The following is a 17,025-nucleotide window of genomic DNA, read 5'->3' on the forward strand; positions in this document are numbered from 1 at the left end:
AAATAACACAAATAGCTGTAGGTTTCAAAGACAAAATAGAATTACATCCACTTGAGTCTGGGGTGCCTCTTCTAATCCCGAAGGTAATCTAAAACGCTCATTGATGAGTTTGCAGGGTGTGTAAATCTAGTTTCCCTGAGCCTTACAATCAATCTAGGGAGGACTAGCAAACAAAATGAAACACTGCAAGACAAAGACAGTATTTTACCAAACCAGAGAGAGCAGCTCCTCAGAGTGTTTAAATGCACTACTACACTTAGACTTCAATCCAACCTAATCTGGCAAAAAAAAAAAAAAAAATCATGATTCATGTGCAATCTAGTCGCAGCCCCAGATGGCATCCTCACAGACCAGTCTGTTCAATGACTGTCTCATGCATATTGCACACAAAACTGGAGAGTGCTAGCAGAAAATCGACAGTTCCAATAGGATTGGTTGGCTATGCACAGGTTGCAGGACTCAATGTGTATCACTCTGCCCAGAAACAAAATGTGCTGATATAATGAGTGCTTCTCTAGTTGCTGGATTTGACTATAAATTTGTCAGATTACTGTCTTCAAATCTTTGACTTTTGCTTGAGGCACTGAGAGTTGCCGATAAACTAGATATCAATGAGCAGAACTGCACATATGGTTTTTGTTTTCTGAGTTGTGTATTCTGAGTTGTCTGAATGTGAAATAATCAGTACTTATCACATTTAGGCGCATATAAATTATATAAATTAAAAACTACAAGGTCTGCACATATTTCTGCTTTTATCTGTGTTTTCTGTACAGCTAGTCATATATCTAAAAACGCCCATCCTCTAAACAGCCCATAAAATAAATAAATAAATACATAAATAAATAAATAAAAAGCTTTGGGTGGTCACTTTAATGGTCAATCTTCCTTCTCCTCTCTAAGTGAACAGTTCTTGTCCAGAAAATGCAGCGATAATGACCAGATTATGCCGATAGTCAAAAGTCTGGCAATTCACGTCTATGTGCCATCCTTTTGGCAAAAATGCAGATGGCTAGACCAGAACTATGCAAATGCACCTGGGGCAAAAATCAAAGATGGTAGAAAACATTAAAATCACTGATACTTATAAACACATAATAAGCAATGACGTTCAACCCACAAGAATCATTATAGGCTTGAATGGTAAAAACCAGTGTTTCTTACCTTCATAGATTGCTTTAAATCCTTGGGCACTCACTGCAAAATCCGTAGTAAACCACAGCGCCAAAATCGACCCAGAACTCACGATGGGTGATGGCAACATGAAGCCAGACAACCTGAAATGAAATGTAAAAAATGTAATGTTAATGTTCATTATTATAGTGTTAGAATCCACCATATATATTATTTCACATAAAAAGGAACCAATAATTGTTTCATTCATTCCTGCACTTTTCAAAATAGTTCACGCTTTGTCACATTTTTAATGAGCAGGACCAAATCATCTTGGTTGCCCTCATGGAGCATGAGCACACTTATCTGCCATATGACTCCAGTTAATGCCTCGCCTTTTCATTGAAACCACTCTAGTGAATTAGATGACAATATCAAGCTTAAGATAAAACTGGGGTCTTCCGTAACAATGACTAGCCTCTGTGATTCTCAAATGAAGGATAAGAAATCTTTTGATTTTTTTTTTCCCGATGAAAGCAAGGAGAAATAAACTGGTCCCATTCCTAGCAGCAGTTATCTGATTCTAACACATCAGCTAAAGTACATGGAATTCTCTAAAGATTATTCATGTTATCTCAGACCAGCACAAAACCAGAACAGAGCACAGACTCCTTAATTTTTGTCTCAGCAATCATCTAATTTCCTAACTAGTAGTCATTTGCAAGCATCAAGATTATCGTTCACCATAAATTTTATTTGCTTAATGTCCTTTATTGATCTTCTATAGCAGAAACACAATGGTCATCTCAGATGTTTTAAGCTAACCAAATGTTTCTTGTAAAATTAAAAATAGACACTTATGAACACCATGATGTAGGCATAAATAAATGTGAATAAAATTGCTCACATAATATGCTCTTGCAAGAGTTCTCAATGAAAGCGAACTAACTTTAGGATTGTGACACAAATCTGACCAACATGTTCAAGAGATCATCAGAATTATACTGAACAATATATCCTAGGGCTTTTCAGGGCCCAGTTTTATGACAGTGTCACTCTATTACTGCCACAGTGGGACAAGCCAATATGTTCAATATAAGGAAATGCTCTGGGAATGCCTCATGACCGCGTTCTGAAGCACATGTGGAATTAGTCCAATAAAAAAAGTGAGACGTCACGAGCAGGGTGACGTGAGCAACCAGGAAGCATAAAGCATAAAGTATTAAGCATAAAGCACATGTTAGCTTCTGATGAAGTGAGCACCTGCAGGGAGTAAAACAAAAAGAACCTCCTCAATGGGTTTGAAGGGGGCCCTCCAGAACCACCACCAGGTCCCATGAAGGCACATTATTGCACTATACTGGCCTCAGCCTCAGGGTGCCATGGAGGAAATGAGTGACAAGTGGGTGTCTTCAAGAAGTGAAAAGTCTCCACTTCAAGGCATACTGTTTCCTCATGGCGAGAGCTCTAAACTGGAGTATGGTCTCAACAACCTTGGCTGAGAGACCAGATGCTAAGAGCTGTGCCACCTCAGGGGCCATGCCCACAGCTTCCATAAACCTGGGCGGTGGTGAAGGATCAAGGATCACTGGAGCCAGGGATGACAGTGTGGCTCCTTGAGAGTACTGAGGATAATTGGGATTCTGATACCTGAGAGGGAGCCGTGGATCTAGCAGGTGAGATAAAGTGACGTGACATACAGCCAAGTATGGTGACCCATACTCAGAATTTGTGCTCTGCATTTAACCCATCCAAAGTGCACACACACAGCAGTGAACAGCAGTGAACACACACCCGGAGCAGTGGTCAGCCATTTATGCTGCGGCGCCCGGGGAGCAGTTGAAGGTTCCATGCCTTGCTCAAGGGCACCTCAGTCGTGGTATTGCCGGCCCGAGACTCGAACCCACAACCTTAGGATTAGGAGTGACACTCTCTAACCACTAGGCCACGACTTCCCCTATGGGCTTCCCCCTAAAGACGAGCCCATCTCAGATCCCTCTGCTTAATCTCCATGAAAAAAAACTAGTTGGGGAAAAAAAGGGAACAAATGAAACCGGTACAATAACTATTACTTAACCAAAACAGAATATATACAACATTAGTCCCCCCTCTCTAAATGTGTGTCCTTGTGCCATAGAAAATACAGTCCAACAGAGGAAGGAAGGTTGGGGCTCTGGAGAAAGAGATAACCAAAGTCTCTTTAAAACAAGTTATGTCACTCGGCAGCCATCTTTGTATGGGGAAAAATTAAATTCTCCAAAACTGTTCATAAAGCTTACGATTAAATTTCATATTTGAAATCACCAAAGAAATCTAACAAGAACTGTGTCATAAATGTTGTTTCTTTTGCTCAAATAGCATAAAAAGCTTATTTTTCAGACTAGGTCAGCCAGTGCGCATGTGCAGTCTTGAGCGCATGTCTCAAAACGATGACTGTTTCTATAGCAACCGGGACATCTAATGGCAGCTACAGTGATGCGCTGACCCCTCTCTAAATGTGTGTCCTTGTGCCATAGAAAATACAGTCCAACAGAGAAAATCTTAAAGACACTGTTAAAACTGTGAACTTTATACTATGCATATAACAGTGGCCCATACTGTGGCTAGCTGTGATCCCAACAGCCAATCATGTCGCAGTACTGGAAAGAAACCAATTTGCAAATCCCTCCTGCTCAGGAAGGATTTAATGGTTCAAAAGAACTGAAGTAGAACAACATCAGATAAAGAAACTGAACTGAAATAAGTCCTGATAAAAGGAAAGTCTGGGGAGTTCAGCAATAGTTTTGCCCATAGTGTAAGTATTTTAACAGTGTAACTATTTTTGATCTATGCAAAGACATTATCTTTCTGTGTTTGCCTACAACTGTATTTTATTACTGTATATAACAACTAATTGCATCCTTTGAGGTCTGAAAGTATGCTATAGAAATTAAACATCATCATCATCATCTTCTTCTTCTTCTCTCAGCGAAATTTACCCACCACAAAACATGAAACTGAACAAAACAAAACTGTGATTAGTCACTTACGTCAGTCTGACACTCTTCCTGAATAAGTGGGCTGTCCTTGGCCAGATGCATCGGCTATAGAGACCATATTTTATGTCATAGGGCAAAGGTCTGTCTATGTGAGACTACCCCACTACTAACACACAGATCAACAGACTGTCTAGAGCACTGTTATGATCTTCTATTTATGGGCAATATCACACTAGCTGTAGTGCAATAAGTATACATTACCTGCAGAAGAATGACAACCATGATATAGAACTATATCACACGTCTGTGAGTGTAATATTGCTTTTATTTTTTATGATCTACAATAAAAATATTGTAAATTATATTAATTTAAATAATTAAAATATAATTATAAAAAATATTTTTAATATTATTTATTTAAAAATATTTATTTAAAAATTGAAAAGGTGTAACTTGAACTATGTTGGTATCATACTTGACTTGTATGCATTTGACATTATTGACACTATTTTTTGCATTATTGACACACTATTTTCCTATTTAACACTGTGTAGATTAGATTAACAAATAGTCACAGACAAAGGTTTTAAACTCCCCAGTATTTCCAACCTTCTGCTTGGAATTTCAGCCTTTCTAATTGGACAAGCTCATCCTGAGAGGCGTGAATCTTCTCAGACCTTAAAAGGCTCACACACATTCTGCCTAGGTCTTCTTCTGCTAAGGCTTCTGCTAAGTTTTCTACTAAATTTTCTGATGGCTGCCCATGTGGAGAGCCTGAGTCGTTGCGGGAGTGCCCGGTGGGCTCCAACACATAGAATTCAGTCTGCGTTCTGTTAGATTCTGAGAAGATGAGGATGTAAGCTAGTCTTCTAAGGACACCCTAAGTTCGTGCCAGGACTTGTGCCTTGACTTTCTATTCATCAAAGATCCTAGGATCTTAGCTGATGTCTCTCTTAGTGCTTTTTCACTTTCCACTGGGAAGAAACTCCCAATCACCACTGAGTCAGAATATCTTTGGAATTCATCAGTTTTCAAACGCGGAAGAAGGTGATCGCGACTCTGCACCACTGAACCTCTAAACCATCAAGACTATCATCCGAGACTGCATCCTGACGCTCGTTCCAGGCTAAGGCAATGCAAGTATCGTACATTTAACTAAACGAAAAAGAGGTTTAGTATAAGCTATAGACCCCGTTATAAATGGTGCTCATTCTCTGGTTTTCCTGATGGTTTAATCCATCAAATCTCATTTGCCCTTTCCCCTGTATGAGTGATTGTTTGTTTGTTTGTTAGACTAGTTTGTGTTAGTGTTTAGTTAATAAAACTCTTGTGCACAAATTACATGAGTTTCTGATTCTGCCTTGCAAATTATTGTTCCTTTACAATCGATCTAGCTACTTGCTCTAATGAATTTAAATGCTACTGTAAGAAGGTTGTCTCCTGTGGCCACAAAAATATCCTTTCTTAGAGTTTATATGAATTTATATAAACTGTTAGATGGGTTATTTTTTTGGTTGATGGAGATTTAATTCTTATAGTGTTACTACTGGAAGCTCATATAAATTATTGTAATTAATCATAATTAATTGTAATTATTTATATACATTTCCCTTTTGAGATAATTTACTTCAACTGTAAAGTGCTTTGACACTATCTGTATTGATTTCTAGTCAGGATTCTGACCGTATGAGAATACTGAGACTGCTCTTATCAGAATTTGAAATGACCTGCTCTTATTATCTGACTGTGGTTGTATCTCTCTATTAGTGCTACTAGATCTAAGTGCTGCATTTGACACTATTGACCACAAAACTATTTTGAAAAGACTAGACAATTATGTCTGTATACACTTAATAAGTGGAATTGCATTGGCATGGTTGGAACCATACTTATCTGACTGTCATCAATTCGTAGCAGTGAATGAAGAGGTATCACATCATTCATAAGTGCAGTATGGAGTACCTCAAGGCTCAGTACTAGGATTGTTGCTTTTCATGTTTTACGTATTACCCTTGGAAGATATCATCAGGAAACATGGAGTTATCTTTCACTGTTATGCTGATAATACTCAGCGCTATATTTCTTTGCAGCCCGACTAAACATAGCTGATATATATAAAAATATATAAAAATTGGATGACTAGTAATGTCCTACTGCTAAATTCTCAAAAATGGGTGTTAATTATCAGACCAAAATCCTCTGCATCTAATAATCTAGAACACTGTCAAACACTTGATGGCTGTGCTGTCAATTTTTCATCATCAGTTAGAAACATAGGTGTGCTATTTAATAGCAATCTTTCCTTTCAAAATAATATTACTAGCATTTCTAAAAATGCATTTTTTATTGTAAAAATAGAAATTTTGACCTTTGCTCTCAATGTCAAATACAGAAATGTTATTTCATGTGTTCATGACTTCAAGGTTAGATTATAGTAATGCGAAATGCAACAGCTAGAGTTCTTACTAGAACCAGCAAGTATGACCATATTAGCCTGGTACTGACAGCACCACATGGGTCCCTATTAAACGTATGCATTTAAAAATCTTGCTAATTATTTATAAAGCTGAATGGTTTAGCTCCTCAGTACTTTAGCAAGCTTTTTTCACATTATATTCGTTCATGTTTGCTGCAGTCTCAAAACTCTGGCCATTTGATAATACTTAAAATATCAAAATCAATCTCCATCGTCCTCACAAGATGTGAATATAAACAAATTTCTAAATTATTTTCACTCTGGAACACAGAGAAAAGTAAAATAGAACTGCTTTGGTTAAAGCGAATATTAAATTTTTCACCCATTGAATGTGTAAAAGGTCTAAAAGTGAATTAACACAGGAACTGAAATAGCAAAGTAAGGTGTTTTGTATGTGATGACTGTATTATTGAACAGTAGATATTGAACAGTGACTTGTATTCTTTTATTCCAGGACATTAATCCAAACTAAATTGTCGGAGTGCTTGCTGGCATGTACAGAGGCTAGATAATGGCTGTTTGGCTGAAGTGCTTACCTGCAATTTCTCTGCCAATGTAATATGATTATCCAAGCATGACTTTACAAGGACTGTGTTTTCCATGAGGGTTCACAGGTCAAGAAAGTCCAGCTCATGAACTGATATAATCTCCATCCTCCACAGTGTCCACTGGGAATATATAGCATTTTCATCATTGTTTTTCTTCATGTGCAAACACTGCTCAGTGTAAAGTTATCATGTTTTAACCAAAGAGGACTCTGTGACTGAGCATCTGGAGTTTTTATTAGAGCCCATATCAAAAGTGATCACAGTCGTTCAATCACAGTCTGTACAGATATGGTTTTGGAAGATTCAGCCCAGAGTGAATTAGCTCAGAACGAAAAGTGACTTGGCATCATTTCAAACATTACTCATCGAAGGCCTGTGTTGATGCTCAACATCAGTAACACGGAATACCCTTCCTATTAATGACCACCTTCCTTGCCTGGTGGCTCTAAAGTACTTGTAAGGTGTTTTTTTTTTTTTTTTTACTTTTTTTTCTTTTGGCCATTAGGCAGCTAGCTTTCAATAAACCCCTTCATCTTCATTAATTAAATAATTTTTTCATCGAAGAAGCCAGCAAGACCTTACAGAGAAAAAAAAAAAGCGAATGGTGATCATTGTTAGACCACTGAATAGTCTCCTCGCTCTTGAGTATTCCTTTTGTAAATCTCTTAAAATTACAGTCTGATTTCAGTTAGGTGACTGTTAAAACTGATCAAACACTAACATGCCAAAGTAAGTGATTCTGTATAGTAGCAAGAATTTGGTTAAACCCAATTATAAACCAACTTCCACTGACCTGTTCTGTCAAATCAAGTTTTCTTCAATTTGGTTGCACGACTCTACAGTAAGTGAGAATACTGAGAAATTTTCACCAGTGAAGTTTGCTGGTGAGGAGTATGTCTATGCTGGTCCACCAGCTAAACTAGCAATAAACCAGCAATAAAGATTATAACTCAGCTCTGACCTGCTAGAAATTCAAGTTGGTCTGAAGTGATTTAAAGACTTCATGAACTACTTCATGAACTTCTGCAACCTCTAGACTAGTTTAATCTTAAATTTAGTTGTATGGTACTGTAAAGAAGAAAAGTTGTACAGTAATGAACCCACCTTGAAATGACCCATTGTGTTTTGCTCTGCTCTTTTGAAATAAGAGGTGCATAATTGCTCTAGTGAACATCATTTGAAACATTATGTGGGCCCTAACCTTCACAGACTATGCTATTATGAATTTAGGGAATGAGGGGTAAAGATATCACTGTGATACAATCATACCTAGGGGGTATTCTGAAGGACAAAGCTATGCCTTTGAACAGACATTCAATCAGAAAAACAATGTAGCTGGCGAGTTTACCAAAACTTGACTGCTCGCAATGAATGAATAAGGATTTGGGTTCAAAGAAAGAAAAGTGATGCTTCAGATGTCTGAGATGAGTGTAAACTAAATCTTTTGTCCCTGTGCTCTGAAAGTAGCAATGCGGTTCTCATAGTGAAATATCCTTCTACTGTACCTGAAATAAATTTAGTTTGCCACACATCTCTCTCTCAAAAAAAAAGACAATTTACAGCAGTGTGTTTAATTATACAGCATATTAAGTTCACATATTTCTATGTTATCTTTTGAACAGGAAAACATTGTGTTATCTTTTGAACAGGAAAAAAAAAAAAACATATGGTGACTGTTTTAGGAAGCGTATAATGACACAATGCTTCTGTATATACAAAAATCTGCTTTGTACCTTAAAATGTACAGATAACCACCATGATAATATAGGTGGTGAAATAGCCATATGATGAGCTAATCGTAAGTGACCTATCCATAAAACATAGCCAATAAATAGATGGCGCAAAGGTTTATACACATCGGGGTGACACACAACACTAAAACAATGAAAGAAATTTCACATAAATATCAGAAAATGTAACGCAAAACATCCTAATATAACTTACTGACTATACACACACTATTAGATAAGAACTGAACTATGCTGAATAATGACATCACTGTTTTCTACAGGGCTGCTTAACAGCTGAATTGAACTACTCTTATAATTTATGGTCTTTACACAGTTATTGGAACTGAATCAACATTGAACTGACCTCAGCTTAAAAATGACACTGTAATTTTTTATAAGCTGCTTTACATCAGAATTGATCTCTGTTTGCATAATTGAATCATTATGTTCCTATTTGTCCCTGTAAATCTGCTTTGAAACAATCATTATTGTATAAAGCACTATATAAATAAAGGTGACTTGAAAATATTTGTATTGTGAAAAGTCCTATACAAATAAATTTTGGGAAAATTAAATGTCATGTTGCCTTTAATAGCCATAATTTATTCATTCAAAATCTATGTTGCAGACAGTGGGTTTTAGTTGTGTAAAGCAAATTCCAAATGTCACATTGTTTTGTCCTATTTATACTTTTATTTTTATATTTTTCACTGCCTCCACATTATATTTGTCATAAGCTCTAAGGTACCTTTGACTCATGTAAATTTAGAACTAATGGTATTTTTATTTTTTTTTTTCACGAGGAAGACTCATTCCGTGAACCGAACCATCCCAAAAATAGTCCACACAGAGTGAATCATGAATTGGCCACCAGGTGAAACATTTGTCATCCTGTAAAAGGGTGAGCACACCACTGGTGACCACCACTGGTGTAGTCACAATATATTGGTATATCCATCACATGGCTCGGCAAGCCCCAGCTCTCCTTGACTTGCGGTACAAGTGCATCAATCATAAAGCAGCAACTCTCTTGGTCTGCTATGGAAAAGAATTCCTGACAGAACTCCATTCTAAAAGCCCACAACATTTTTCCACAGCTTTCTTCTCCTTATTCTCCTGACAATCTAAGCAATAATCAAGGATACTCAAATTGTGTAGCCTGGGAGCCACTTTTAGAAAAGTGTTGTGGTGATAGCCCCCTACCATCCTCATTGTATCTTTTTGCATTTGTTAGTTAGGTGCCAATCTTCGAGGGTGTGTAACCCCAGTTACACACCTGAGCTTGACTTGAGGTTTTTTTTTTTCTTCTAAATTTTAGTTTACTAAAAATAAAATAAAAAATAAATATAGATACATAAATAAATACAAATAAATAATATAAAAAGCAATCATACAAATAGTAAAAAAAATAAATAAATAAATAAATAAAGTGGTTTATATTATATGCTTCCTAAAAAGTTCATACAACTAAAATATTGGGTGGGAACTACGTTTAATTGGATTTATCACTCTATTTTGTGTTAATTTGACTGCTTTGGTCCTTAAGACTTCAACATATGTTGTACATCTTTGCTGGTAAATGCAGAATAAAAAGTAAAAAAATTGAATGAATACATCATAAGTATTAAACAGAAATGGTTTAAGGGATGCTACACACCCCACCTGCACTGGAAGCAACTCAAGAGTGGCATGACAAAGGTACAACACTGATATTATAATTAACAGAGCTGTTGACACTGTATTAATTGACACGCACACCTAACAGCTCTGTTTATTATAAGGGGAGCATCAACTGCAGTGTAAAATGACAACCAAATTCTAACAGTGTTTTTACACCTAGCTTTAGTGCTCAAAACGCTCTCAGAGTGGCTCAACTCTTATATGTGAACAAACCAAGTGATCTTGGACCACCCTAAAAAGAATCCAAAAGCGGAGTATGTTCAGAGTACGGTTCATTTGTGGGTCCATTTATGGTTCAATTTCCTCATGATTCCCGGTCCGCTTTGTATGGACCAACACAACAGAAATATCTGAGGTTTAACTAAGAAGTTTATTATTTCAGTTAAAAAAAAAAAAAATGTTTAATGTATAGCCTAAGCATAGTTTATTATTATTATAATTATTTTATTATTTACCAATGTAATTTCAGACATTTCAGTCTCATTAATGTTTTTCAAAAATAAATAAATAGATAAACCAACTGTTACTTCTAACAATACAAAACAATTATGTTGTCATTTATGTAATCTACGGCTAGCTGTGCATTAAATGATTTTCATGCATGACGTGGATGCAAAGAACCACCCGATGTGTTGCTTAGATCTAGCATTCTGCCGGCTTTAAATGAGAAACAGAAATGAAGTATTGTGCTAAGATCACATTAGCTTGAATGCATGAATTACATCATTGATTTGAACTAATTATTTATCGAGAGAGAGACCCCCTTGAGATGAGGGGGAAAAAAGATTGGATAGGGAAAACTCTGGCTTTGTGTGGATGTGGCCTGATATCACTTCAGTGCTGAAGAGGACCATAAAATGAAACAGGTTCTTTTTTGAGTCCACTAAATTGTGATCACCAAAAGGACTGAGGTCACTTTCAGGTGGGTCCCTTTCTGGTTCACTTTAAGTGAACTGGGTTTTATTATTTTAAAGTGAACTATATGAGAAAACACCCTTAAACTCCAAGAAGGTGTTTTTTTTTTGTTTGTTTGTTTTTTTGTGCTGGGCACTGGGCAGGACTGTGAAAGTAAAAAATAAAATAAAAATAAAAAATATGTGCTCCAACTGAAGAAAAAATAAATAAATAAAAATAAATATGACCTTCAGCAAGAGCTTCAAGACAGGACATTAGATAAAAAATTCTTTATATATTGGTAGGACTTCATTAAGAAAAGCATCTTTTACAGTGGCTTTACACCAGTGAAAGGTCTAGAGTGTACGAAGTGAAAAGCGAAAAGAAAAAATAAAAGAGGCCAATGTTCACAGTTTCCTGCTAAACTACTTATACCTTACACCACTACTCAAGAGTTAAGACATAAACATTGCACTAGACATATAACTGTAAAAACAAAACTGGTTTACTGTGCGGTTTGTTAGGAAGGATCAATCACAGCTAATCACAGATCAATCCACTCTTACCAAGTTCAGTAAATGCGATTTTGTTATTTGATTATTGTTACATTCAGAAGAAGCCAGAAACACATGTGAGCATGACACATTTCAGTGTGAACGTTACGGAAGGAATGTCAAACAATTTTGTTTATTTTTCAAATTAATCATGATTACAGGCTAGATGTAATCATGACTTGTGCTCTCTGTTTATGAACTCTTTACCAAATACTTTTGTCAAAGTGATTTATTTGCATTTTAGCATTTGCATTACATAACTTACTCCATATATAATACTCAAAAAAAAAAAAATTCTGATGCAATAAAATTTCTCAGTGGCACAACCGGTACAGCATAGTACTTGTGGGGCAGAGTACTCAGAGCAGTAGATACTGTCCTTCAGGCTTTAGCCAGCATTCCTTTCAGTTATACACTCTTTATATTAGACTTTTTCTGTTCAATTTTTCTGTTCAGAACTTTTGTGTCATGTCATCAAACATTTGATAGTACAATACCATATACTGTAATACCATCTAAAGTCTTCTATTCAAGATTCCCCTTACAGAACTCAAGCTGCGTCGTAAACGCTTTGGGAATGCGCATATGAAATCAGTCTAGAGTGGCGAGACATCACGGGGGGGAGGGGGGGTGGTGACATAGCGACCAAGAAGCTTTAAAACTGTATCCGGTAAAAATAAAGCTAGATTCTGCTTTTCAGCAAGTGCTCTGCATTGTGTCCATCTAAAAGGTGTGTTTGAAGTGTGTGTGTATTGATAATGATGCTTTTGAGCGTGTTTTATTACAGACGGAGATACACATGAGGGCTGAGATTGTTTTGTTAGGGATGTATATTGACTGGGGTTGGGTGTGTCGTGCGTGGGATTATGTCGTTGTCTCGGGCGTCCGTGCGTTTTTTGGCTGTGATTTGGCACATACAGAATGATGGAGTTACATAAACACTAGGCTTGCTGTGGTAGTTGGTGTTTGATTAAAAATGATATTACTTGCCCGCTGCGGCACCTTGTTTTTTTTTTATTATTTTTTATTTATTTAGTTCAAATGGAAAATGTATGCTTCTCTAAACTGAAACCGTACAGCCAGGGTTGCCAGGTCTGCCAGGTCAAAATCAGTCCATTCCAGTCAAAAACAGCTTAATGTAGTGCAATGACCATATCCCAAATATCAAAACTCAAATATCAAAACACCAAATATCAAAACAATATTCTGTTTACATACCTAAATACATACTTTACAGTCACTTTTATGCTCATTGATCATAACCACAGCTCAACAGTGGCCCTCCTTAACGAAACATAACATCCAGGGCAGTTCTATCATAGGTAGAATGAAAAATGTTTCAATACAAGCATTTCAGTCAAATGTAATTTGCATGCAATATTTCAAACCTTTAACTCACAGGTCTCTGATCTCCTCTTTCCTTTGGGAGTCAGGGCCCACTCAACTAGAGGTATGGCAGCATCTAAAGCCCTTCTGTCAGGTGTCTCACTACACAACATCTGTGATGCGGCAGGCTGGTCATCCCCGCTCACATTTACAAGGTTTTATAACCTAGATGTAGGAACCACTCCAGGCTCTAGAGTGCTTTTGTCTTAGATGTGCGTGTAGGTTTACACATTAGACAGGCATTTGTCAGCATGGCAGAGTTGGTATTCTAGTTCCCAAAGCATTTCAGATGCAGCTTAAGTTCCTGAAGGGGAACATCCCTAGGTTACGACTGTAACCATGGTTCACTGAAGGGAACGATACACTGTGTTGCCCTGCCATACTTCCTGCATCCCTGTGAGTGCTTGCTTCAACTTATCAGAAGCTAGAATTGTTTTTACCGGATGCATTTTTAAAGCTTCCTGGTCACTACTTCAACCTGATTTCATATGTGCTTTAGTACACAGTCATGCAGATGCATTAGTCCACCTCTGAAAGGCTAAAAAAAACAAGGTAAATTAAAGTTCTGGAGTGGCCTAGTCCTGCCTTGAATCCAAACCCAACTGAGATGCTGTGGCAGGACTTTAAATGGGTAGTTCATGTTCAAAAACCCTCCAATGTGGCTGAACTAAAGTAGTTATGCAAAGAACAGTGGAGGAATAAAATTCCACCACAGTGCTGTAAAAGGATTGTATATATTGCATTAATAAAAATAAATAAATAAATAAAATACTTACTGTATGTGTTTATTCTAGTTGCCTTTGTTTTATCTTGCATTTACTTTGAAGAGCTACAACTATCTATTAAGTATGGAATACAAACAAAACTAGAAAAAGAAGGAAGGAAGGAAGGAAGAAAAAAAAAACATTTTAACAGCACTGTATAGCTTTTAGGCTGATGATACATGGGTCAATGTTTTGAACAATTTTGCCGGGCAAGTTTTTTTGAGGAATGTTTCTTGGGCACTTTCCCACTGAGAATTGGTAACAAATTTCTATCTGGATACTTTAGATCAGCCATGGGCCCTGTGCCTCTCCTGGTTGCCCCTTGATGGAAACATTAACCAAAGTTGCCCAGCACCATTGCTCAAAAAGTTGCCCCATGTACAGTATTATCAGCCTTAATTGTGTTTAATGTAAATTTAAGTTAACTTAGTAAACTACTTGCCTGTAGCTTCGCAAACTAAATTTTCAAAGTAGGTCCCTCTACACTATTTGGATTCATCATTTTACATAGTGTACTTGCTACTGAGGACCTCACACTACTCCTAATATCTTTATGATAATTTTGAATTGTGTCTTTTCTTTTTATTTTCTCACAATCTACTTAATATTTTTATTACAATATTATCTGTGATTTACTGTTCCCCTTGACTCATGAAAGTTGTTTGCAGTCAGCCAAACTGATTGGATCCTTTCATTTTTTACCACTTCTTTCCAGTTTTGTGTACAATACGCATCAGACATTCAGTTGACAGACAGCGGCTGGTCCATGGCAGTGCCATCTGAGCATCAGACTGTGGACAATTTCAAAGGTAAAGTGCTTCTACCAAAAATTCCTTTCACACAGCACAAGGATTCTCTTAGCATACAGTCTATCAAGATAGGCGCTTGTCTATAAAGCATATAAAGAAAATGCTGTCTAGCCTGCAAGATTCTGCCAACATATGTAAGTCAAGCACAGCCTTAAAATGAGGGCATACAGTTTATATTATTCCACCCCCTCAGATCTAACCTGAGACCTCCACTGCATCAAAGCAAATAGATTATGTGGGGAAGTGAACCAAAAACCTTACAGCAAAAGCTCAAGAGGAACTTTTCATAGAAAAGAAACCTGCTGCATACAATAACAGTCTAAAAACCATAAGAAAATCTCACAAGGCATGTCCTGTGTTAGATGTATTGAGAGCGGAAAACAGGTAAAGCCGGGGCAAACTTTTCATGATTTTTGTCACACTTTAAATCTCAAGAAAATTTTAGAGATTTAAACAAATTTCTTTTTTACAGTAAAAAACAAAGATTTTACATCCAAACCAAACCGTGCTGGATGTGTAAAAAAAACCCACAGGGGAAAGTGGGTATGAGCTCTCAAAGGGACAGTTGGTACCAAAGTATTTTCTGGCTATCCTGCAGTGTGACTGCTGCTATTGTCACACACTGCCTACTGTGTAGGAGCGATGTGTGCGGAGACGACAGAGATAAACACAGGGAACAATCTTTATTAATCCAAATAAAGACTTACACGAAGGAACGCACACGTAGGACTTGGGTTAGATGTGTAACACTGGACATAGGACATGGGTTAGATGTATAACACTGGAAGCAGGACACAGGAAAACACTGGGCATAAATACTAGAGCCCTCTCTGGCCCGTATGTGGGAACAAGAGCCATCTCTGGGCTCAGAGGCTGGAGCCGACAATAGAGCGGACTCAGGGGCTGAAGCCCACAATCTCTTCCTGTGCATTCTCCTTTTTTGAGCAGAGGTGAAAGAGGGCTATCAGCTGAGGGCTTGGGAGTGAATTGGCCGGCGGCCTTGACAATGGAGCGGCCGGCGGGCTTCAAACGGGAGCGATTCTGGATCAGGGCAAGATGCTCTCCAGACACCAAAGGATCTCTTCCCTCTAGGTCAATCCAATGGTGTCTGGGAGGTCAACAGGGCGATGGTAGATGGCCTCGTTTCAGAACAGAGATTTCAGTGTGGCGTCATCCAACGGAGTATTAACAGAAAGCCCACAGACTTCCCTGGTGTACTTCACAAAAGGAAGATCTTTCCGGGCTAGGGAGCGGCAAATCTTGCCACAGTTTCCATGATCGCAGGGGGAGAAACGGAAAACAAAACACTTTCAGAAAACGGAAACAAATACACAGGGAAAAGGGGCGCCACTTACTGTCTGAAGGTCTAGTGTTCTGTCACGGACTGCCTACTGTGTAGGAACGAGGAGTGCGGAGATGACAGAGATATACACGGAACAAGTTTTATTAATCCAAATAAAGACTTACATGAAGAAACACAAACGTAGGACATGGGTTAGACGTATAACACTGGATGCAGGACACAGGAAAACACAGGGCTTAAATACCAAGAACCAAACAAGGGAATTAACGAAAAGCACCAGGAACCAATGAAGACAATCAGCATGGGGGAAACTGGGTCATGGAGCCCAACACAAAAACACAGGCAGTGGTGGACGAAGTACACAAATCAAGTACTTGAGTAAAAGTACAGATACCTATAATAAAATATTACTCCAGTAAAAGTACCCCTTTTTCAATTTTACTCGAATGAAAGTACAAAAGTACTCAATTTTTTTAAGTACTTAAGTAAAAAAGTACTGATAGATCAGCTCACCAGCTCAAAATACCTGGAATTTTCCCAAAATAACCACTACATGGAGTCAAGATATATTTTTTGTTGTTGATAGGGACTACGTTGATGAGAGTGATGTAGTAATGTTCACTGTGAAGCTTACACTGCCATGAGCCATAAGGGTCAATTTTTCAAAACTGAGATTTACACATAATCTGAAAGCTGAATAAACAAGCTTTCCATTGATGCATGATTTGTTAGGAGGACAATATTTGGCCGAGATACAACTATTTGAAAATCTGGAATCTGAGGGTGCAAA

The 17,025-nt window shown here is 37.5% G+C and overlaps 1 protein-coding gene across 5 annotated transcripts in view; it reads right to left on the bottom strand.

The window, feature by feature from the left end:
* Nucleotides 1-17,025, bottom strand: part of LOC109072910 (CUB and sushi domain-containing protein 1-like) — a 492,278-nt gene that overhangs the window by 268,579 nt on the left and 206,674 nt on the right. For all 5 annotated transcript variants that reach the window (XM_042736246.1, XM_042736245.1, XM_042736243.1 and 2 more), the window contains exon 3: nucleotides 1,165-1,277. In XM_042736246.1, coding sequence (XP_042592180.1) covers nucleotides 1,165-1,277 — 113 coding nt within the window. The remainder of the gene's footprint in view (nucleotides 1-1,164; nucleotides 1,278-17,025) is intronic.

Source organism: Cyprinus carpio, chromosome B13 (genome assembly GCF_018340385.1).
Source record: "Cyprinus carpio isolate SPL01 chromosome B13, ASM1834038v1, whole genome shotgun sequence".
Classification (NCBI taxonomy): Eukaryota; Metazoa; Chordata; class Actinopteri; order Cypriniformes; family Cyprinidae; genus Cyprinus; species Cyprinus carpio.